This window comes from Cololabis saira, chromosome 8, assembly GCF_033807715.1.
Source record: "Cololabis saira isolate AMF1-May2022 chromosome 8, fColSai1.1, whole genome shotgun sequence".
Lineage (NCBI taxonomy): Eukaryota > Metazoa > Chordata > Actinopteri > Beloniformes > Belonidae > Cololabis > Cololabis saira.
Window position 1 is genome coordinate 18,552,580 of NC_084594.1, and position 24,272 is coordinate 18,576,851.

Genomic DNA, 24,272 nt, shown 5'->3' on the forward strand with positions numbered 1-24,272 from the left:
AACAGGAGACAGATCTACAAACAATAACAGTTTTACAAAAGATCCCAAAGTGTATCAAAATTCAACATAAAGAATAATGATCTAAAGCTCTAACGTTAACATTTTTGCTGACAAATCCTAACTATTTTTTAAACTAATTAAATATCCTGCTTCAGCTTTTCTTTGACAGTCACTAAATAACTTTTCATTTTAGAAAATAAAGTTCTTTCAAGAATCCCTTTTTACAAAACTAAAGAGTGTGAGATTGAGATTTAAAGTGATTCCAGTCGCAGCGTCACAACATGAAAAGTGCCTTTGTTGTGGTTTTGACTCATTTAACTCTATGTTTGTGAGATTCCAGCATCTCTGACAGCAGAAGTCAGGAAATCATTTTGGCATAAAAACAGACACACGGTGGACGTTGACATTCATTCAGATGCAGAGTGCAGATTAGCTGCAGCCGTCGCTGGACCACGACATCTAACTGGACGTCCTTATTCTGTCCCAGTTTACTTGCACACGAAAGGGTTCAGTTTTCAGCTCGTTGGTCCGGTTTACCCAAAACAACATCTTTGGTTTAGCTGCTGGCAGCAAAGTGGAAAAATGGCAAACTTTTACTGTACTGACTTGCATCAACTTCGAGGAACTTTAAGGTTCCTTTTGTGCCCGAAGCCATATTCGTGGAAATTTTAGTTTTTTTAAGTGCTAATTAACAAAATGCTGTGCAAAAACAATCAATAATCAAAAAGCATGTTTTTAAAACAGATTACTGTTCCCAAGAACAATCCAGAGAGACAAAATCTCAGAACGTTCCTGGTCTCGTGGAAGGTTCCTGCTGTGTGTGAACATGTCTTGTTCTCTCAACGCCCAATAATCCATATTTGATAATTAAACCGAAACAGATCTTAAATCAAAATAATAGTCAGCTTGACTCACTTTGTTTGAGGAACACTGACGTCACTGAGCTGCTGACAGTCACGTTCCCCACCAGCAAACACTGAAGACTTCCTCCTCCTTCTTAAACCCAGCAGTCTTCCAATTCCATCTAATGTCCATAAATTAATACTGCTCTTCATTTTAACTGGTTTTGTTGATGTCTTCGATCTGAACATGTAATTTCTACCTTTTTTTTTTAATCTAAAAGTTTGTGACGTACACTTGAACATTTCCACCGCAGACCCTCGATTTAAACAGAAACACTGTGAGCAGATTCGTCAACAGTCTGGCTTTTTAATACCCTGAACGGAGACTGGTGATGTTCATATGACACGTAAATACTCAGGATATCAATACAACCCGACAATTTGGTGATTCACTAACAATCTAATATGTACGGTCCCATGTTTACCATGCTAACATAATTAGACGTGATGGCTGAGGAGTGGCTGAAGGGTTTTGTGCTGCTGGCCCTCAAGACGACAGAGTCGTAATGAGCAGCATCACACAGCTGCACTAAAGACTGCAGTAAGGCAACAATAACGTTTATACTAAGGCTAAAAGTGTCAGTATACATCTTCATTCATGATATGGCTATACTGCACTAAATGCAAAAGCTAAGTGCAAACTGTTGTAAAGTGGCACTTGATTAATAAAGCTAGGAACAAACCCCCCGTTTGTCAAGTTGTTTGGCATTGCCATGGTAACCAATGAGAATGAGGGAAAAGAAACAACCTTTTTATGGCGGATACACGCAGCTGCAGTTCCTCTACTGTCCACTAGTGGGTGCTGTAGTTGCAACATGGAGCAAAAAGACCAAACCTGTGTGTGAGAGGCTCTGTGATTGTCACACAACCTGCTCCTAAATAAATGGCATTTGCATAGTTATGGCAAAAGCAGCAGGGTACAAACTTACAATCTCTACATTTATCATTGCATAAAAGTGAACATGGAAATATGCAAAATAAGGAAAGTATAAAACAGATTTTGAAACCTAGGAATGTTACATCATGATAGAATGACATCAGGCTGACCACTGGTCCATGTTGTGTGGTTGTGTGCAGAAGCGGGGTCTGGAGTGGTATAATGGTTTGTCTTGCATTTATGTGGTTTGGGGAATGTGGAATCTGCTATAAAAGCACATGCAGGGGGTCAGCATTTAGGATTTGGCAGCAGGTTTCTGTTTCAGTGGTTCAAAGCCTCTCATTTTGAAGTAAGACACCAGCTGGTTGGGGACTTCGGCGAGGACAGACTTAGCCAGAGCTGCCACGGGAGCCTAGAGACACACAGATTTAAGAGATGTTACTGTACATGAAGTCTGCTTTTTAACAATAGATCACTGCATGTGTACAGTCCTCGTAACATCTGCAAGACTTTGCAAATTCTCCTTCTCACATGTTCTGCTGCAACATCTTTGCACCTCCTTCACTGCATATACACCTCATCTAAAGAAGCCTAATATTCCTAAATCTAGTCAGTCTTACAATAAACAATATAAAAAATACATTTAGATAAAACAATATAACTTCCTAAAATGAGGCGTCTTTAATATTCAAAGTTGTTTTCAAGGTTTATACGAAGGTCAAATTAACCTGTTTTTGCATGAAATTGTTCATTTCCGTGGTTCCATGCTTTCTTTTGCCTACATTATATCTTATCTGTTCATTTACAGAAGTGATACGAATGATCAGTCCAAGAAAACAACATCAACAACTTCTGTTCCTGTTCCTAGTGGTAACTAGGAACAGGATTTTCAAGGATTTTCACGTCCTACTAAGAGTCTGAACTCACTTTGGCTGCACATGAATGTTCTATTTTGGCACTTTTCCTACTCAGCCCGACTTGACTCGCCTCGTCTCGATTCGACTCAACTAGCCTTCGTTTCTTTTCCATACCCGGATCAGAAGTAGGTGGAGTTGGAGGAAAACTGCTGTGACGTATTTGATCGTGCGACACAAGTTTGTAGCCCTGAGCAGCTATAGACTGAGAAAGCTCCTGATATATTTTCTCATTCCTTGTCGCCCCATCTAGCTTTCTCTGAATATGTTCCTCTACCACGAGGTTTAATAATGTCTTCATCTCGGAATTAGACCACAGAACAGACTTTTGTGCTGCCATTGTTCTTCCAATAATATGAACAAGAAGCCGCGAGTCGCTCTTGAAATCATGTGACATCCCAACTCAGACAGAGATATAGATAGATATAGAAAAAGTTTCTACTGGGCACAGTTAGACCTAGGGCTGTGCGATTAAATCGATTTTAAATCTAAATCGGATTTATTAATCAAAATTGATATTAAAAAAGGAAAATCGGAAAATCGATTTTCCTTTTTTGCAGCTGGCTGCATTACAGACAGAGCTCGTCTAGTCATCTTTGTTTGGTCAAGAAAATTGTAAATGTTGTCACTTTACTAAACTCAAGGAGGATTAACAGTATCTTTCAATTGCACTTCATTCCCAATAGGGAAATTTGTTTGCTATTTTTCTTTAAAAATAAAGATAAAATATTTTAAACAATTTATTCCATTGTCTTTTGTAGTTTTACCAAAAAAAACGAAATTGAAAATCGGGTTTTCAGAGAAAAAAAAAAAAATCGGGATTTTATTTTTGTCCAAAATCGCCCAGCCCTAGTTAGACCTCTAGTGGAAAAGCACCATTTGATGCATCACCAGGTCATAAAACTGCTGTCTAAGAGCACAGAGAGCACAGAGAGCCTTACGTCTTGGAACTGTCTGAACGGGACAAACTGGACGATGTCTCTGGCGACGGCCTCTCCGACGGTGGACCTGAGCACGCCGTCGTCTCCGTCCAGGAGCTCCATGGCCTTGAAGTCAGCTGGTCCCACGCCCACAATGATGACCGACAGGGGCAGCCGCGACGCCCGGACTATGGCATCCCTCGTCTGGTCGAAGTCCGTGATCTCGCCGTCCGTGAGGATGAGGAGGACGCAGTATTGCTGCAGGAGACGGAATCAGATCAGTCGGACAGTTCCTGTGCGCCCGCTTGAGCTCCTGTGTGTTTGTGTCCTCACCGAGGCGCTGTCGGCCTGGGCGGCACTGGAGGCCATTCCGGCGACGTGGTTGAGGATGGGAGAGAAGTTTGTGGGTCCAGAGAGTCGGAGCTGAGGCAGAGCCATCCTGTAGGCCTCCACGATCCCCTCAATGCCTGGCAGAAACAAAGTAGATGACAGAAGCAGAAGCTTATTCCACAACCACCAACATCCAATCAAGTATTAAGAATATTCTTTTTATCTGATGGCATTTGGGCCACTGAACACTTCTGGAGGCAATTTGAATTTCCCTTGGGATTAATAAAGTAACTATCTATCTATCTATCTATCTATCTATCTATCTTCTCTGCTACAATTGAACACACAGACTTTTGAAGTGTCTCATGTACCTTGGCAGTGGGGGTTGGCAGGGTTGAAGTTGAGGGCAAACTCATGATGTGCTGCCTGTAGAATCAACAATAAAACTGTTTAATGTGCATACAACTCAAATTAATCAATAAGATGCCATAAAACCAGCATCAAGCTCAACTAAAATCAGATTACAACAATCTCATATCATTTTACACATCAAGACTGAAGACTGACCTGATAGTCTGGAGGCAGTTTGGCTCCAAATCCGAAAGCGGGGAAGAATTTATCACTGAAACAGAAAACATAACTCAGCTGATGATACACTCAGATTAGGGCTGGGCGATTTTGGACAAAAATAAAATCCCGATTTTTTTCTCTGAAAACCCGATTTTCGATTTAGATTTAGATTTTTTTGGTAAAACTACAAAAGACAATGGAATAAATTGTTTCAAATATTTTATCTTTATTTTTAAAGAAAAATAGCAAACAAATTTCCCTATTGGGAATGAAGTGCAATTGAAAGATACTGTAAATCCTTTAAAATCTTTTTTAACATCGATTTTGATTAATAAATCCGATTTAGATTTAAAATCGATTAATCGCACAGCCCTAACTCAGATTAATAAAAACACAGAATTATGATTTTAATCTTTAAGGGGGCGGGGCTAAGCGCCTCCTGACCAACACAGATCAGGAAGCTCCAGGAGGTTCAACACCTCCAAAAACCGGTGAAAACTCTGCCGGCTGGGTTCAAATGAAAAGCCTGAAACCACTTTCAGTGGTCCTGCCTCAACTATGACCAAAACAACAGCACAATGGGAGTGTAACGACCAGCTTTCAGGGGCAGTACTACCACGGGGCTGAAACTGGAAACTGGTGCTGAGGTTCTGTGGTTCAGAACTTGTGCACCAACGGGAAGCAAACATGTTCCCGTTGTTTGCCGTGAAGCAAAGCAGCTGCTGATGAGGGTTTTGACACCTTAAACAACGGCAACTGAAAAAGGGCCAATAACTACCACTTTTACTGAGATGACTACAACGCTAAACAATAAGGGAAAAGGATCGGATGATGTGCACCAACGCTGAAACAAACTCATCCATGAACTGGCAGCGCATTTAAAATAAGATTTCTGATCGTTGTATTGGGATTATGAACATGACGGATCACTTCACAGTTTCTTACGTTTGTGTTTCACACAAAAAGCAGTCTGGCATGGAAACACTGGACTGCTGCAGGGGGAACTTTCACTCATGGAGAGGTGCGTTATGACTGCAGGCAACGGTATGGGGATGTGGGAGAAGACCCAGAGATACTGAACTGATTAGGCCTGTGTTGAAAAGATCGATTCTCTGATTTTAAATCGATTCTCATATTAATTCCTAAAAATCGATTCATACGTCTAAAGATCGATTTAAAAAATAAATAAATAATTTTTTATTTTTTTTCATCATTACATTACAACTTTTGGTACTTTTTTGTTTATGCCCAAAAAAGGAATATTTTGTTGGATACGAGAATAACTGGTGCCATGTTTTTGCCTTTAAATATGTTTAAAGGTATGAAAACATTAAAGTTTTCAGTTATAATTGCATAAATTGTCTATATTTCTTTGCTTTATATACTGTCTTGGGGTTACATTTGCATAAATGTTAAAAACCAAATTCTCATAAATGGGTAAAAAATAAAAGCGATTTCTTTCGTCCTCTGTTTGCTGCCCTGGATCTGTTTGATAATTCTGACCCACATGATGTTTCTGAAAGCAGTTTTATCAGCATTCTGGGAGGTGATTGGTCCTTACAGCATCATTAGCTGCAATACTTGCTGTTGAATCTCAATATAATACTAGTATTCATATGTTGCATAACTAGACAGTCATATCATTCATGCAACAGCTGAAAAAACAGTTTTATTAACAGTAACCCAAATCAATATCGGATCGAATCAAAGCGTGATAATCGATTCTGAATCTTAAGAATCGGAATCGAATCGATTCTTGATATTTGAATCAATCCCCAGCCCTAGAACTGATCAGTTCGGTTGCCTGGAAAGGTCAGGTCTTACTGGGACCGGTGTCCCCATGACCCAAATCCAAAGAAAACAAAGTTATTGGATGGATTTATAGAAGTTCAGACCAGAGTTGAGGGTGTACTGCTGTGGTAGAGTTTACTCACGTGTCGTAGTCCTGGATCACCTGACCCACAGACCACAGAGCAGAGAGATACTGGTTCAGCCCATCTGGACTCATGTAGTGGAGAGAGTTGGGGGAGCGCGGATCGCCATTGGAGCCAGTGAAGTCTACGGCAACCTAAAGTGTCCACGGAGATCAAATCAGAGCTCTAATACATTTACTGTACATCCTGTATACATGAATATATTCAAATAAACCAATGAAATGTGCCTGCTTGTCGACGTGAACGTACAGTGAAGTTGATCTGGCAGCCTCCCATCACAAAGTCCAGGAAGGTGTGCTGGGTCACCATCTGCACACAAACACAGTTGTTATTTTATAGTTTATGAACAGGAACTCCCAAGTGAGAACTGGTGATCTTTACCTTACAGCTCTTCACACAGACGACGCCAGAGTTCTTGTAGTTTTTCTTTTTCTTCAGTTTCTCAGGGTGGAGGCAGTCGAATTCCACCTGAAAACCCACACAGCGTTTAGGTCAAAGATCCTCTATACAGAAGATAGCGCATTACCGTTACTGCCAATGGTATGAAATGGTATACACTTCCGGTCTCCTAAGTGGGCGTGGCCGCCCCTCTCCCCACATCGTTTTGGAACATACAACACTAGATACAGTACAACTTTCTTCCAAAAAGACTTAAATAATAAAAATAACAGTATTATTAAGCAAAGAAGCAAGTTTTATTTTAGTTTTAAACTTCATTTTATCCGATGGGAAAACGATGAGAGCCAAATCTCGCAAGAGTGTGTTGCTCAGACAGAGACAGGTCTCAAACAAAGTTCATTTTCTCCTAATCTGTCGGTCTGAAAATTGCCATTTTGGTGTCAGAATGTTCAGAAGGTTTGTGGCTTTTGAAAAATGGGTCCCATATTTACTTAGGTTACTATGGGGCGAAGGAATTGGTAATAATCTGTGCTCACGTTCACTTTTCCCATAGGACTCAATAGACTCAGGACCTACTTCCGGTCTCCTAAAGGGGCGGGGCAGTCACGTGACACAGATACAGGAAACCCAACCGTAGTGGGCTGTCTCGTCTATTGAACGTCTCTGTTTAGGTTTATGACCTCCGGCCACACAAGAGAAAGACGATAAAAATCCTGGTTCGTCGTCTGTGACTCACCGCCGAGCCGTCGGCTTTCTGCAGCTCAGACACTTTGGTGGTGAAAGAACCAATCAGATCGTGGGATCCGTCGCTATCGTAGTCGGAACAGTCGACCTTCAGAGGTTTCTCAAGGTCGCCAGAGCAGAAGGTGTGCAGAGGAATGGTGAACTTCTTCCAGGAAGGATTCAGATTGTTCTTCACCACCTACACACAGAGATAACATCATTATGATGGTCGCATCATCTTCTTTTGTTGTGGATCAATTACATCCTCTTATACTTATCCCGTTAGTTCATCTCTACATTAGCTTCCTACTTTACTATTGAAAACCCTCCATCACCAACAAATACATTAACAGCCCTTTTTTAAATATCTCAATGTCTGATGGAACCCTGTAAGATCACTTTGCAGAGTTTCAGGTCGGAAACGGGAAGTAGAAATTTCACTGAAGGCTCCTTTAATGATGAACAAGGTTTGAAACACAAACAGTTAACACCTCCCTGGTTTAAAACGTACCTTTTTGGAAAAAGCTTATATTTTTTGAACTGTTACTTTTGACGAGTTATTGTTTTTAAACTTTTTTGGCACCTGAAAAAGTTGGATTTCTGACAGAAAACAACTACCTAAGAAAATTGTAAGTGATGGAAGAGAAAACGAGGGACCAAACTCATCTTACCGAGTCTTAAAAGTGACTTAACCTCCGAACCCATCGCAGAAGATGCTGAAGATGCTAAAAATTGCACAAGTTGTTTTGCGCTGCTTTAAAAACAATAATAAAAGTCCAGATTTTGCACTCCTGTAACTCATCCTCTTTGGATGGAGAAAAGGTGAGCTACTTCCCTTTTAAAATCAGGTATGTGTGAATGTGTTTGTTTAACATCTGCTCACAAGCATGGGCTATCTGAACTGTACAGAAAAATCCTCCCAAATTACTTCTTGTAGCCAACAGTGGTAAAAGAAACTAGTAAATCTGTCCACATTTCTGCAACGGTGTACCGTTAGAGATGTAAACAGTCAGTGAAAGGAAGGAAGATTTGGTGGAATACTTTAAACATGTGTCTTTGAGTTTACCTCTGTTCTGTGGACCAGCTGCCACTTTCCATCATCTCCTTGTTTGAAAAACTCCAGAAATGGATCAGACTTCCCAAACGTATCCTGAGCAGAGAGGAGGCGACACTTGAACATTAATTTAAGCTTAAATAGCTTGTCTGGTCACATTTAACTGGTAGAGTGGAGGAGAGAGACGAGAAATCTGCTTAAAGCAGCCGGACAGTGGAGCAGGAGGATGAAAAGGAAATCCTTCCACATGATGAAGCAATGCGTACGAGATAAAACTGACTGATGGAGAAGAGAAGAATGAAAATATGCACGTGGAAGAGCAGAGCGGCAGTCACCTTTTTGTCGAGCTTTCTAGCCTCCAGCTCCAACACGATGGCTCTGTTATCCTTGATCTCCTCTGCAGTGATCTACAGAGAGACAAAAATATTCAGTTTTTGTATGTGAAGGTCACAACTATGCCATTTCCTTATCAATGATTATCCATGGAACAGTAACAATTTAGGATGCTTCTCTTCACTTACTGTGATGCTTCCTTTCCCTGCAGGCTTGCCTTTCTTCAGCTGCAGAGGTCTGGTCAGAGTCTTGCTGGAAACTATCTGAAACACACACAGAGAAGAGACGTCTTCAGCCGAGTTCACGAGAACAGATGCCCCTGTGGATCTGCAGCATGTGCAGTCCACTTTAACAGAGAAACTGACTCATTTCTGCACTCTGCTTCCTCTGGAGGACTGAAGAATTACCTGTGTTTAAGAATACTGTCATGGATGTGAAATCCTAAATCTCTTCCCTGTCCAGCGTGCCTTCAGCTTGCTGCACACGTCCTCAAAACTCCCCTGAAGATCAGTCGAACTGTCTGCAGCCATGAGATCATCTGAGTTCACAGTTATTAAAGTAATAACTGTTTAAGTTGAGCTTCCTTTTCCATTTTCAGGAAAATGTCCAAAAACCAACGCTCCAAAGTGTTATGGCTTATTGATTCTTTTGGCCGATCGATTGTAAAGTGAATAGTTTTTTTTTTTTCCATTATTCTCTCGCATCATTTGGACAAAATGATTAATTGATGACAAATTAAATGTAAGATGAATTTAATATTAGCTGCAATACTTCCCTAAAAGCCTGCTGTAAATCTGCACACATTAACGCAGCATGAGAATTTTTAAAATATGAGTTTAAATTTCATTTGAAGAAATACTGTGTGTCTGGTCTTGTTTGGCTGAAGCAGCATCAACAACAATAAAGTTAGCTCACAGAACGAGAGCTGACATCACAGCAGAGTCGACTAAAAGGAGGTGGAAAATAAGAGGGGAAATTAAAGAGGATCTGAGAGGCTGAACAAGAGGAACTGACCTCCACACCTGTAGCATGACCCTCTCTTTCTTTGTGCTGATTCAGTAAGAACAAATGTTCTGGCTTCAGCGACTTCAGATTTATTTTTAAATGATTTTTTTTCAATCTATTTTATCGAACTGACATAATAAAGAAAAGCTGAAGCTGTTAAAGGTTAAATGTCGGTCTAAATCAGAGTCTTACATATCCCTAAAAGTTAAGGGATATGTTTGTTTAATGTTTATTAAAATGTTTCCATTTCAATAAAAATTTTAAACGAAATCAATGTAATATATTTCAGTAAATCAACACGCTGAATGTAACCTGACAAGACTTGATAAAGGCAGTCTGAGTATGTTGGGAGTTTAACCACCACTTTCTACTGAACCAGAGTAAATGGTGGGGAAAAAGGAAATATCCACAATTCTAATAAGTCTCAGATTTGTTTTTGAGCGACACTTTGTCATTTTTGGTGTGTACCTGTCCGAGAGTTAGCTCCACGCCTCCCAGGTAGTCATCATCGCCAAGGTCAGAGCTGGAGTTGTCAATGTCGTAGACCCCCAGCTTCAGATCCTGAACCGTCTCAAAGTGATAATCCACCCTGAGACGCTCACTGAAAGATGGACTTTCAGTGTTTTTTATCCGCTCAGTGCGACACAGCTGATGCAGAGACAAACAAATGTTAAAGATGGTGGGATTGTTTCTGGTCAGCTCACATTAAATCAATTAGGAAACGGCAGCCTAATGTGAATGGTGCATTACCTCAGTCCATTGGTCTCCTGATTTCTGCAGCAGCACACACAGAGGATCAGACTTTGATCCGACATCTTTATCCAGCAGATCAGTGCAGGAAACGCTCAGCTCTACCTTGGTGACACAGTCCGCCATCTGAATGGGAGAAGAGATTATTAGATTAGCCCAGGGAGCCAACTGCCCTTGCAGAAACGCTGGCTTCGAAAGAGTTCACAGGTCTCAACTTCTGATTTTTCTGATTAAAAGAAGAAAAAACTCTTTACAGCTATTATGCTCAGCATAAGTATAATAATGGTTGGCATGACAAGGTTAAATGACAACGTAAAAGTGATCTTCACAGGTGACGAATCAATGCAGGTTGATCCGAGTATCAGAAACGTGACTACTAACCATTCTCCGTAATTGTAAATGTAGAAATTCTGTTTCCTCAGAAATCAAACAATAAAATCAGTTATTAAATGCCAAAAAAAAGTATGTAAGCCATCCCTGCCAATGCATCTCTCTTTTTTTTGCAGCAACCACACCCGATATATTAACCTTGAAGGACGACTAGAAGTTCATCACTTTTAAACCCTGAATTTTCTTGTGTCTCCAGGATGAGGAGCAGAAATATTGCCTTTAAACACACTTTAGCAACGATCTGCAGACCTCCACTGCAGTTTCAATCCCTTTTGTGATCCTTCAACAATAAAAAAGTCAGTCACAAGCAAATATATCCATCTCTCTGAAGGTCCAGGGACAGACATTTTCTGCAGGTCTTTTCCACTTTAATCCATCGCTCTTTGTTTCATCACGTCCTCTCTGACAGCCTTTAGATAACAACATATGACTTAATTATTGTATCTTCTTCTCCACATGCAAAAGAGGCCACCTGTCCTCCAACTGTATAAACAGATAGCACTGCAATATTTCCACCGTCAGCAGCTATAAACTTGACTCTGTGGGCGTTTCTGGATGAAAAACTTGGTGCAACTAAGATTAGAGAAGGGCCTTGAAAGCCCCGCAACGACACGTAAACGCACCACAAGGGAGATTAAACCCCCCTTAACTGTAATAGGATTTCACTGTCATCCGTTAAGTGGTCTTAATAAATAGTAATAGCGCCATGCATGAACTTTGACACCTTTATATGCTGAATTATATGCTGAATGAAGTGTGAAAGAAACAAAGTACTTCCAGGAAATGAGAGTATTGAGTGAATGAGGCTTGACTAAAGTTGTAAAACACAATCCCCAGCACGATTTACAAACACATATCTGTACAATTAAAACAGATTTCACTCATAATAAAGAGAGTTATGCAAACATAAACTTTGTAATGTCACCTTAGATGAAATCAGCTTTTTTCTTCTCCAACACGCAGAAACAGACACGGGCAACCACTCCCACAATCCGGAACAGGATACGAGAGCTTTGTTCAAGCACAACTCAGACACAACAACACGTTGTCTGACCTGTTTGACAGTTTTTAGTTTTAACAAGTACTTACTAGGAATCGCTCCGTGAGAGTAAAGAACAAGAAAGACGCTTCTGGCTCCGTTTATCTGCTTTTAATGACTGCGGTGGAGCGACCAGCTGCCTTCTGATTGGTTAGACGCTTTACAAGCTGCTCTCTGATTGGCTGAGGCAACTGTCGCTCAGCGCTCTGGTTGTTTCACAATAAAAGTCAAGTCCTAACAGCACAGTTTTTTCAAACACATTTCTCTGGGAAAAGCTGTTCATTACGAGATGCATAGCCTATTATACTTTAGTACTGTTATACAAGTTGATGATATTATTCAATATTCAGGTAATCTTAAAGAAGATCTACAAGAAACAAAATGCAAAAGGAAGAAAATAAATGCCAACAGAACCTAACAATCAACCATTAAGACTATAACCTATAACCAGTACTCGAGTTGAGGGGGGATGAGGGGGGATGGCATCCCCCCTGAAATAAAAACGGTCAAAATCATCCCCCCTGTAAAACTGCCATCCCTCCTTTCCATCCCTTATGTCATTTCATCAATGAATGTGGTTTTACTGCTATTTCAACATTTAGTCATGATCATCACCAGAAGAATAACACCAGAAAAATAACTTATTTGACAATTGTCACCTGTTTCAAGTACATTTTCACTTGAAATAAGTAGGAAAATCTGCCAGTGGGACAAGATTTATCTTCTTATTACAAGCAAAAAAATCTTGTTCCTCTGGCACATTTTTCTATTTATTTCAAGTGAAAATCTACTTGAAACAGGTGAAAATTGTTGTTTTTTCCAGTGATGAGTCTTGTTTTAAGTGTAATGAGATTTTTTTTTACTAAAATTAGATATTTTAACTAGAAATAAGACAAATATTCTTGTTAAGATTTTGAGTTTTTGCAGTGATCCATTTTACTTATCCTGTGAAGGACAGAGTCATATTGATAAGTTCAGAAAACTGTTTTTTATTTTTGTGTTTTAATGTATTTGATGTAAGCCCATTGGATATTTAAAGCTTACAGAAGGCTGCATTTAACTGATGCTATGTCATTCCTGCAGTATTTCTGCAGGTGTTTTGGTCAGTGCTATTATTTGTAATATATTATAGCACAAATTATCTGTCCCCATATGATAAAATCCACCATCCTCCCTGATTTTTTTTTTTACAACTTCGAGTACTGCCTATATAGATTTCAAAGTGCTTTCTGCAATAGTTACTATATTATCACAGAAATTGCAGTATCCTACCAACAACACTCCATAAACAACAAGAGCCATTGTGCCAAAACAAAATAAGGACCCAAAGCTCTATGAAACTAATCAAGACTAATACTTTTTTAATTGCGTTTAAAGCAAGAACAGCAGACTTAATCTTAACTGTAATAATGAGCATCAGCAGCTCATCAACAAACAAAAAACTCAACAAAGAATTGTCACACTGCTGGACAGTTCATTCAGTGGTGTCATGACATTTAATGATCCAGTAAAAACCAGCAACAATATGTGAAGACTCAACTGTGTGTTAACTCATTAACCAGCACTAAATGTTGTTCTAATGGAGCGTTATAATCATATACATGACACTCAACCCTCCACAGCATGTAAGGGGTCTCAGAATACTACATTCAGTTTAAATATAAAAGATCAAACACTTGTGGTCTCGTCCAAAGCTTCTGAGCTTTGATGATGAAGAGCATACAAACCAGAGGAGCTGAGAATTAACCCAGCAAACCAGAACTCAGCCATTTCATAGAAAAAAAAAAGCTGTTTAATTTGATTTTAGTCACCGTCTGTAGTAGAGCCACGGTGGTCAGCATCACGGCACCAATGAGACAAACGACACCAAAGACCATAACACAAAAAACAACATCCCGAAGAGGGGAAAAAAAGGGATAAAATAGAACAATATGATTTTGCTAATACCCACACAAAAACAAACACACACACACACACACACACACACACACACACACACACACACACACACACATAAAAAGTAATGATGTCTACAATTTGAATTGCATGCAGCATCAACAGAGGTGGAACAAGCTTCTGCAATATTCTGTGTCTAAAAACAACTTCAGAGGAATCAAAGTAAAAACTGGATGTTGTGTACTCAAATACACTGATTTTATTCCATCATGATCAAATACTTTCATTAAGGATCTGATCAAACAGCTCAGCTTGAAGCAAATACACAAGCATACGTCAATGGATTAAAAAAAAAGAAGGAAACAGTTGACCATTGACGATAATTTACGTTATGTTTAACACATATTTGGTCCCACAACTCAAACTCACATTGTCCTCAAAAACTTGATGACACTTCAAAAAGCCAAAGCCAAAAATGATACCCTCTGCCATCTTAAATCAAACTCAGTGATTTATAAGTATATATATGGAAAGTAGTAACAAGTCATATGTAATATCCGCTTCTTAAAACATGTTAAAAGCCTGAGAACTATGCTAACATGATGTCATTAATACAGCACAGCTCGGTACAAGGGAAGTGAATCCTGTGTTTAACACAGTAAAGTGAACAGACCTCTGATGATGCCTTTGGCCTCAGATCAGCTCTCCATACCAGTTGTGCACGTGATTTACAGTGAGGAAAACTAAATGATCTGCCCTAACAAGAAAATGGGATTTTCACAACTTAAAGAAACGAGAAATAATGAAAGATAAGTCTGGAAGCTCATTATTAATTAGGTTTATTCTTTGAGGATTAAAAGGGCCAAGTTAAGGATCTTGTATCGAGCTCTAATGGGCCTTCGCTTGTTGTTTCTGGAGAAACACACACCTTGTTTCAGTGATAAACACGTGGATTAGTTTTGTAAAGCGTCAACACAGTGACTGTTTTAGGAATAATTGGATGCACAGTGGAAAGACTGCAGATCCGTGCCTATAGAAACTTGGGGATTACCTCAAAACACCAACTTTATACTGGTATTTTTTCATTTATTTATTTATTTTCCCCAAACTTTCACCAGACAAAGTAAAGCGTAACCAATGCACCTCTGGCACAGTGTATTACAATCAGATTGACTCTCACTCTCCCTCCAAATAGTCTCATTCTGTAACAGCTCATAGCACTCAAATGTGATGCTTTACTAAACAGACGGTAATATCTGTCAGTATACGACACCTCTCACCAGTCGGTGGATTGTTTGGCCACTTTAGATACAGCTCCTGCAATCATTTATGGGCACCACCCACCACCCCAATAAAGTCATACATTTACAGCAGAATATACCGTTTAACATGTTAACGACAGCTAAAGCAAACATGACAGTTATTGCTTTGGGTGCATTTGCAACAAGTGGTTGTTTGCTAAGCGTGGGATCATGACAATTACAGATGAGGAAGTGGAAACAGGTAACCATGGGCTGAACCATCTGTCAATCATATCAGATATAAATTTAATGCTGTATATAAATTCTCCTGGCCCGGCACAAAGAAAGTGCCAGGCCAGGGCTCAGAGTTGTCATGGCTGTGAAACCAAACGATTGAGACCAAAACTAGGCTGTAAATATGTCTATTTTTGCTCTAAAGCTGGACATTTTAACAAGACAGAGGTTATTGAGTCGCTTTTGCAACCGGCCTCTAGCGGCCAGTCGAGGAACTGCAACGGATCTGATTTCCACATGAGCTTCAACCCAGAAGTTTAATGGATGGCACTTGTTCCCAAACGCTCAGAAGCTTTACAAGGAGACGAAAAAAAGATTGCAGCAAAATAAGAGAGAACAGACAAAAAGGCAAACAAAGGCTACTTTTTCATGTTTCAAACATACACTGCTGTTGTAGTGAATGAGATTAAAAGAACCCCCCCACTACTACATTGGCGTAATACCAAAACAAGACGTGAACCGACTCGTCAGCCCATCTATCATTTTTACTTGTAATTTCCATCAAATGTAATTGCAGCAAAATGTTTCTGGTCCAATAAGCTCAAATGAGTTGTGTCCCGATGATTTAGGTCCACATGGGAGTTCTGAACATAATTTAGTAATCCCATTTAGTACCATTGGCTAATCTGAGTATCTCTCGTATTACTACAATGATTTTTGCGCCATAAAAGTTCCTGAAGGCCACTTTTGCAGGGCGTTTGCTGGAGAGACGCGTCAACAAACCCAGCCTTGAAAAAAACTACCCAGAACTCCTGCTAATGGAAACGCACTCTTAGTAGCAGCAAAGCAATAGTGAGGTCTTATTTAACATGTCCATATCAGGAAACAACTCAAAAGTTGAATTTACTGCCACTCAAATTAGAATTTCACCCGAAAATGTTCAGCTGTATTGCACAAAAGGCAAAGTGCTTGGATGTGTTTTCATCTACTAACGTTCAAGCTGCAGGACACAATCTACACACTTTTTACCATTTAGCACATAATTCATATTATATCCACTACAAACAATATCTTATATGATCCATTTTAAACTATCACCCCTTCATTCTCCTTACCAGTATAGGTTTAAAGGTTAAAAGGTTAAAAAGGCACAATACATCAGCCGCACAAATTTTCTAATTTACCCGACCATTTTATTTAAAGTAACTTACAAGGGAGGGTCAACATTCACATTTTTTAAACTAACTCTGGTTTTCTTATTCAAAAGGGTAACACACGGAAAAGGTAACAGTGTGAAATAAGAGCTAATTTCCTAAAGCGAGTGAGTATAAAATGTGTGCTTCTGCAATTTAATGGAACATTTGCAAGATTTGACTACACAGAATTTTCCCCCCATGTCATCAGAAAGTGTTGTGATTTTTCTTAACTCATTTTATCTGACAACCTGAGTTACTTTTTACAAATGAGGATTCTGTCTAATGCAGTAATGAAAATCCTAAGAAGCGTTTTTTAAGGCTAAACGGACAGAAATGGATGAATAACTGAAAAAGTTTGTAAGGCAAATATGAGTTACACAGTTGCACATTAAGTGACTGCAGCTTGAATTATAGTAGGGCTCCCCTTCAATAAATGACAATATAATATATATATGCATATAAACTAATGCATATATAATAATAGTCATCATAAACTATAGGCACATGTCCATTAACTCATATACTTTTGCTTGAAAGAGTAACTGCAGGACTTTCACTGGTCATTGATTTGAATTTTTTGTTTAGTTGCTACTTTAGAAAACTTGAATATCATATCCACTGATTCACTGTTTTACAATGGCCACATTTATGCAGACCATCTGTCTATCTGTCTAAATTCTAAGAGCACAAACAGCTATCTCCTCCTCAACATGCATCATTAATAGACATTTATCAACTATAACTTTCTATCTGCTGGATGTCATTTATAGAGCATCTTCTACAGTATATCTGCTCACATGACCTACCGACCAGTTACCCCAAACTACAGAATACAATATCATAGCTGAAAATGTGATTATAATCTTCCAAGTTACTGGTTCTCTTTTCTACATTTAATTTTGAAGCACATTTAAGTCTCAAGTTTACAGACGAGGAAGTCGGATTGGGTGTTAATTATCTCTGCTTTCTCACATACTTTGACAGAAGCTTTTAATGTTTTTTTTCTGTGCCCATCACTCACCTGCAAGATCTGCCTTCAGTCTACTAATCAGGAGCGAATCAGGAGAAATCTCAGCAGTTGAATGACTCACAGCTCAGCGGTCCCACAAACACACATCACCCACTCAGACTCGCGCTCTCTGCAGAAGCCAAGTCTTTCATCTGGATTTATTAACATTTCCTGCACAATCTTCTCTCTTGCCACACACCAGCAGCACAATATAGACACATCAAGTGTTTCACCTCACTTTATTCAAGCCATTTTTTTCTCATTTGCATGCACACACACAGACAAACCAGCACAGACAGTGAAATGAACATCATTCTTGTACCTGGTTGAGGTTAACCATTTCCTGAATCTTGATTCCTCTTCAGACCATGCTACTTACACTTACGCTTTTTACTTTATGGTTCAACACAGCAAAATTCACAATGGTTTGTATCCAGTAAGAACTGCACCATAAAGCACGTCAAACTAAGAGCAGCTGAGGTAACCAGCGGTTTTAAATAAATAATGTCTGAACACCGTTCTGGTTAAAAACGTTACTCCCTGGTGAGTGGGGGATAAAGAGCTTTTACACATTTGTTCTCTTTAGAGTTCAGGGAGCCAGACTATAATGAATCCTGCTGGTATGGAGAGCAACATACAGACAGAAACACACCTTTATGACTTACTTTTGTGCTACAGTAAAAATATTATATAAATCTGAGCGGATTTTAGGATCTTAAAGTGAAGATCATTTGAAAATTTTTAAAAGGAGTTGAAACAGAATTATGATTTCTGCATCTACGTACCAAGATCTATGCATTAATGTTAATGACCATGGCATTCCCTTGCTGTAGGCCACTTTTGTTACTGTTCTTGCAGTTTAAAAGAAAAATCAACATTAACAACTAACAGCTTTCATTCTTAGAATATGCTAGATATTTCGGAGCTCCACTACCTGGTAGGTCATACATATATTAACCCAAAGACAAAGCCTGAAGATCCTGCAAGTTGAACGCTTCCCCTCCGGGTCACTAGTCAGCATAATTGTGTTGTAGCCATTGCGGATGTGCAGACAGACAAGTTTCTCGGTCTTCCTGTTAGCATTGGTGGTCCAAATCTGTAGCTGACTCAAAGATACAAAAGACATCACTACAAGATACTTTTTTCCAACATAAAACCAACAATCAGACATGTCCATCATCCGAAAGTGAAGAGGAGACAATCAGGGGGAGCTGTTCGCAGGTGAGGAACGTCCTTTTATTAGCCAAAGCAAAGGAGACTCCACATCATGTACGGTTATACGTTCATACAACTTTAGTCACACCAACATTAGAAACAAATCTGAGCATTAAAGTGGAAAAATTCAAAATCATGATGAAACTTACATACAAAATAATGCTACCAAACTAAAAACACTAAAGACTTCATCTCAGCACTCCACGGTCCTAATTACCTACAAAGCATGTGCTACAAGGGGGAAGAAAGAGGAGATCTGGGGGTGGTATTGTTCAAAAATAGCAACATTTAAAAAAATGTGAAAACAATTCGGCAGCCCCAGCTTGCAAAACACTTGATACTCCAATCTGTCCATCTCATATCATCTATATGACAAGTATTGTGTCAATACTTTACCAAAACTACAGAACTTAAAGTCAGTATGATTTTACCACAAGAATGGGACATGTCAACATTTCACCATGGCAACAGATCACAAACTTTATCATGGCAAAACAGCATTTTACCTTTTTTTTTTTCTTTTACCATGGCAACATAATTTTGCACAGCAACAGAGGATGTAAAGAACAATGCATCAGGTTTTACGATATCACATAAACATTTTATCATAGCAACACACTGTGGCTGTTCATCATTTTACTATAGCAACACAGCATGTTAAGATAAACAGAGCAAGTAAAACTTCAAACCGCAGCAGCTGAGCACATTTAAGCATATACAGCAACACTTTTTTTGTCAGCATCATTACAGTCATTGAGATACCAAAGCAACAAAACAGGGGTGTCATGTATGCAAGCCCAAAGTAGACAAGAATTGGAAAAGAGAAAAACAAAAAGGAACAAACAAAGAAAAGAGGGCTGCGTGACTGCATGATAAAGGGTAAGAAAGAGTCCAAATCCTGCTAACGTCCACATCATAATCACCGTCATCAGTCTGTACAAGCAAAATCCGATAAGCAGCTGGAGAAGAGAACCAAGACAAGTCTACAGTCTTTAATGGACAGACTGCAAGATGGGGCTTACCTGCTGATATCTATAAACAGAGGGAAACGTTTTTATAACTGACAATCAGTTGACAGTACAAGGTGTTAATGGGGCTCGACAGTCAAGTTCATTTCAGCGTCAGGTGTGGTTTCAGTTGCCTTTGCTTCACCTGAAATGTTGATAAATCTTACAGTGTCTTTTGGTTAGAGCTTTAACCCAGGCTTATCTTAACCTTGCGCGCTCCAATGGGTCGATCATTGAGATCCATGACAGCAGCGCTGGCCTCCTCGTGGCTCTGGAAAGCCACCATGGCCTCACCAGTAGGCAAACCTTTTTCACTGTACTGCAAGCAGACGGACCCAGGCAGCACCTGGTATCCATAGAAGAAGTCCATGATCTCATCCACAGTTACAGTGAACGGCATATTTTGAAGCTTGACAATTGTTGGGCCTGCGCCGCCTCGCTGATTACTGGGATTGGTGGGTCCTCCCGGAGCCGGCGGGTTGAGCATAACTTCCGCCCCTGGAGTAAATCCCTGCTGTCCAGTAGGTGGTCCGGCTCCTGGACGTCCCTGATTTATGTTGGCCCCTCCTCGGTTCTGGCCTCCTCCACCCCCTTTCCTGTTGGCAGTGTCAAATGGCACCAAGCCCCTCAGTGCATCCTGGCCAAATGGAGCACCTCCTGCAGCTCCAGGTCGAAACCCAGGAGGCTCCATGATCGGTGCTCCAGGAATTCCTGCAACTATTGGAGGAGCCATGCCCAGATTCACCTCACCGAGCCCTGCAGCCAATGGAGGGAGAGGAGGAGGACCTGCTAGCCCATTTCCTGGTGCTGTGAAGGGAGTCACAAAGGGCGCACTGTTGAGATTACCCATAGTGTTTCTGAGAAAGTTAAAGTCCTCTCCACTAATCCCAGCAAAAGGATTGATCTGGGGCTGCTGAGGATTGGGCTGGGCTTGTTGGTGCTGGTTCTGATTCTGGTTTTGGTTCTGTTGGTTTTGGTTACGTTGGCCTCTCTTGTTTTGGGGTGGAGGATTCCTCTCAATTTCTTTCATCTGATCAAAGGTTACCAGGTGGACGAAGGCATCCCGGCCGTTGAGTTTTTGCCGGTGCAGCCTTTCAGATTTACGGGCATCTTCTTCAGTTCGCAATTGGAAGATGGCTTGTCCTAAACCGTTGCCATGAGTATCAGTCAGGACTTTCAGAGTGTCCTCATAGATGCCAACACCTTCTAGGAAGGCACGAACATCCTTTTTCGAGATATTGTAAGGGATGTTGGTTATGTGGGCACAATTTCTAGGAGCCTTTAAACCATCCTGGTTTTTTCCATCGCCCTGTCCTACATCACGCTTACGGATAGCGTCGACCTTTTCAATCATTCCCTTTCGGCTGATTGGGTGAACCTGAATGAAACGGGAGCCCATATATTGCATATGAGCTCCAAGGGCACTCTTGTAGTCCTGCTCGGACTTGAACTCAAGAAAGCCCTCTCCTGTAGCGCGCCCATTTGGCCCATAGGCAATGTAGACACTATCTTCCACAATGGTCAAATTCTTAAAGAACTCCTTAATCTGTTTTTTGTCTGCCTCATAAGGAAGACCCTTTAGATAGACACAGTACTCATGTCTATGGGGAGATCGTGACCGTTCTCGCTCATCTCTTCCTCCCATCCCAGCATTACCACGGCGGTGCAGCTGATCCTGTGAGTCCATGCTGTTATTTGATCTGCTGATATTGTGAAGGGCATGGCCTATTCCACTATCACCGAGGCTAGCCCACTGACGCTCAGAACCTGGGGTGATTTCAATAAACCTTTGACCCATCATACCACCCCCCCGCTTCAAAGCTTCAAAACTGTCTTGGGGTGAGAAAAACTTGACCATAGCCCTGCCATTTGGCCGACCGTGCCCATCCCTTAGCAGGCGAACCCCATCCACACCCAGACCCCGAAAAAAATCCCTGACTTCCATTTCCGAGCAAGAGAATGGAAGGTTCTGCAAGAATATAAAGAACTCATCAGGATTAGCTGCTCCTGCCCCAGTAGCTGCGACAGTGGCAGCCTTCATATGGGCTTGAAGACCAATTGAGGCCAGGGAGGAAAGAGGGTTGAACAGCATGGGATTGGGTGTTCCAAGAGGAAGGCCAGAGCCCAGTCCTGCTGGGGGAGGAAGGGAGGGGTTGAAGGGAGGTAGGGAAGACATGTGAGGGAGGTGGGACATAGGCGGAGGCCCTTGAGATAATGGGGAGACAGTCGGGACAGGGGGGAGGGAAGACACAGGAGGAGGAACTGGAATGGTGGGCAGTGTGGGCATAGGAGGCATGGCAGACATGTTGGGAAGTGGAGGGATGGGTGGGGGACCGGTATTGAGTGATGACAGAGGTGTGGTGATTGCGGGTGTAGAGCTGTAGCTGTTGGGGAAGCTTGGCACCACGCTAGCCAAGCTAGATGTTGCCTTGATGCTCGGCTGTTCTTGAGATGAGCTTGCTGCTGTGACGGTGGCTTGAGTGTTTGTGAAACCTTGGCCTCCATGGCCTCCATGGCCTCCATGGCCGGCATGGCCGGCATGGCCTGCGTGGCCTGCGTGGCCTGCGTGGCCAGCATGGCCAGCATGGCCAGCATGGCCAGCGTGGCCTGCGTGGCCTGCGTGGGTCCCATGGCCTCCGTGGCCCCCGTGGCTTCCATGGCCCCCAGATCTCCCTACTGTTCCGGGCTGAACTGCAGGTATGGAGGCTGCACCTGCTTGTTGGTTAGCATTTCCTGCTGTAGGTGCAGACATCTCCACAGCTCCGGCCCCAGCCTCAAATCTTCGACGGCTGAGTTCAATCATGTTCTGCATCTGTGTCTTGCTACTTAATAACAGTGACACCTTAGAGCCTTTGATGGACCCCCCTGTCCGCATCATTCCTAATCGAGCATCCTCATCAGTGGCAAACACGATGAAGGCTTCACCATGTTCACCCCCCACGATGTGCACTCCCCCATCAGGAATGGTGAGACCAGAGAAGAAGTGTCTGATGTCCATGGTGCCAGCCACTATGGGCAGACCCTGCAGCCTGATGACTACCGCCATACTGACTGCTAAACGACAGCCCTAAAACCTGGGGAGAAAGCAACACTTCCATCAGATGAAGAGCAAAAAGAAGAAGACCAGTGGTTTCCAGATGCTTCTTGCCAAGCCGATGACGGTATATGCAACCTAAACTAGATTTCAGTGTATTTGTTTAAATCAAAATACACGTAATACACTTATTTAGGGGGATCACACTGGAAACCAATGGTGCTTCCAAGTTTTTTTGTGTGTCGGGGGGAATTTTGGCAAAACTAAAGAAACCTAACAAAAAACAGCTATACTTAAACAATTTCTATGCAACTGTATTATGCTCAATGAACTTGTTCTTTCTCAAAATTAAGATAACATTTAACATCAGATTTTTTGTGAGACCACTCCACAGTAAATACAATCCTATGCACAAACATAGCTAAGGGTGCTTTCACACCTGTCCCGTTTGGAACAGTTGTTCTGGAACAGGGAACGTTTCCCCCTAAAGATCGGAACGTCTGGTATACGTGAACACAGCAATCGCGCTCTGAAACGGCACAAAATAAGCGAGCCGAGATCACCTCGGAGAGGTGGTCTCAGCCCGATTCCATTCGAGACCTGAAACGGTTAATTTTTCTTATTTGGAGTGAGAACATAATCGACACAGCAACCGATACAACTCCATTCATTGTGTATGTGCGACCGCGGCGCAGCCTCCACCACCTTCTCTCTTATTGGACGTGCCGAGATGCCGTCCCAGCGCAGCACAGTGAAATTAAAAAATGTCCAATTCGGGCAGGGTTTGCGCAGCTCTGCGCCGAGCGCACATAAATGATTGGGTAAAGCCCGATTTATGGTTCCGCGTTAAATCGATGCAGAGCCTACGCCGTACCCTACGCCGCAGGCTCTGCGTTGGTGTAATGCGGAACCATAAATCAGCCTAAAGAAAAAAATCAGCCAATCAGAAAACAGCTGGTTCGCGCATGGCATTCGTTATCAGCTTTGAAACGGGACAGACGGTTGCCTTGTGAACACAAACCCCACAAACGAGAAACGGAACAACTGTATCGATTTAGCCCCTGAATCGGAACAAAACAAACGGGCCACAGGTGTGAAAGCACCCTTAGTGTAAAAACAAAACAGAAGTTAAAAAAATGTGACATGGAGAATAGATTTGAGGAACAACACACTTCAGATTTAGATGCTGCAATTCATTCTCCTCTTAATAAACGTTGTGACTTACACATTAAGAGCAATCTAACGAAGCGAAAATGTCTCTAACTTGCCAAAATGAACGTAAAAATGAGCCATATGTGAA

The 24,272-nt window shown here is 41.2% G+C and overlaps 1 protein-coding gene across 6 annotated transcripts in view; it reads right to left on the bottom strand.

Moving 5' to 3' along the window:
• Nucleotides 1–1,195: 1,195 nt before the first annotated feature.
• Nucleotides 1,196–24,272, bottom strand: part of cpne1 (copine I) — a 28,730-nt gene continuing 5,653 nt past the window's right edge. For 2 of the 6 annotated variants that reach the window (XM_061726985.1, XM_061726987.1), the window contains 14 exons: nt 10,712–10,837; nt 10,430–10,609; nt 9,145–9,219; nt 8,959–9,030; nt 8,636–8,719; nt 7,583–7,768; nt 6,829–6,915; nt 6,697–6,756; nt 6,448–6,581; nt 4,511–4,565; nt 4,315–4,369; nt 3,947–4,080; nt 3,635–3,871; nt 1,196–2,191 (listed from right to left, as the gene is read on the bottom strand). In XM_061726985.1, coding sequence (XP_061582969.1) covers nt 2,075–2,191; nt 3,635–3,871; nt 3,947–4,080; nt 4,315–4,369; nt 4,511–4,565; nt 6,448–6,581; nt 6,697–6,756; nt 6,829–6,915; nt 7,583–7,768; nt 8,636–8,719; nt 8,959–9,030; nt 9,145–9,219; nt 10,430–10,609; nt 10,712–10,837 — 1,602 coding nt within the window. In that variant the 3' untranslated portion in view covers nt 1,196–2,074. Of the gene's footprint in view, nt 2,192–3,634; nt 3,872–3,946; nt 4,081–4,314; nt 4,370–4,510; nt 4,566–6,447; nt 6,582–6,696; nt 6,757–6,828; nt 6,916–7,582; nt 7,769–8,635; nt 8,720–8,958; nt 9,031–9,144; nt 9,220–10,429; nt 10,610–10,711; nt 10,838–12,026; nt 12,306–18,930; nt 23,013–24,272 lie in introns of those variants that run through there. The other 4 variants (XM_061726982.1, XM_061726983.1, XM_061726986.1 and 1 more) reach the window with 3 other exon arrangements.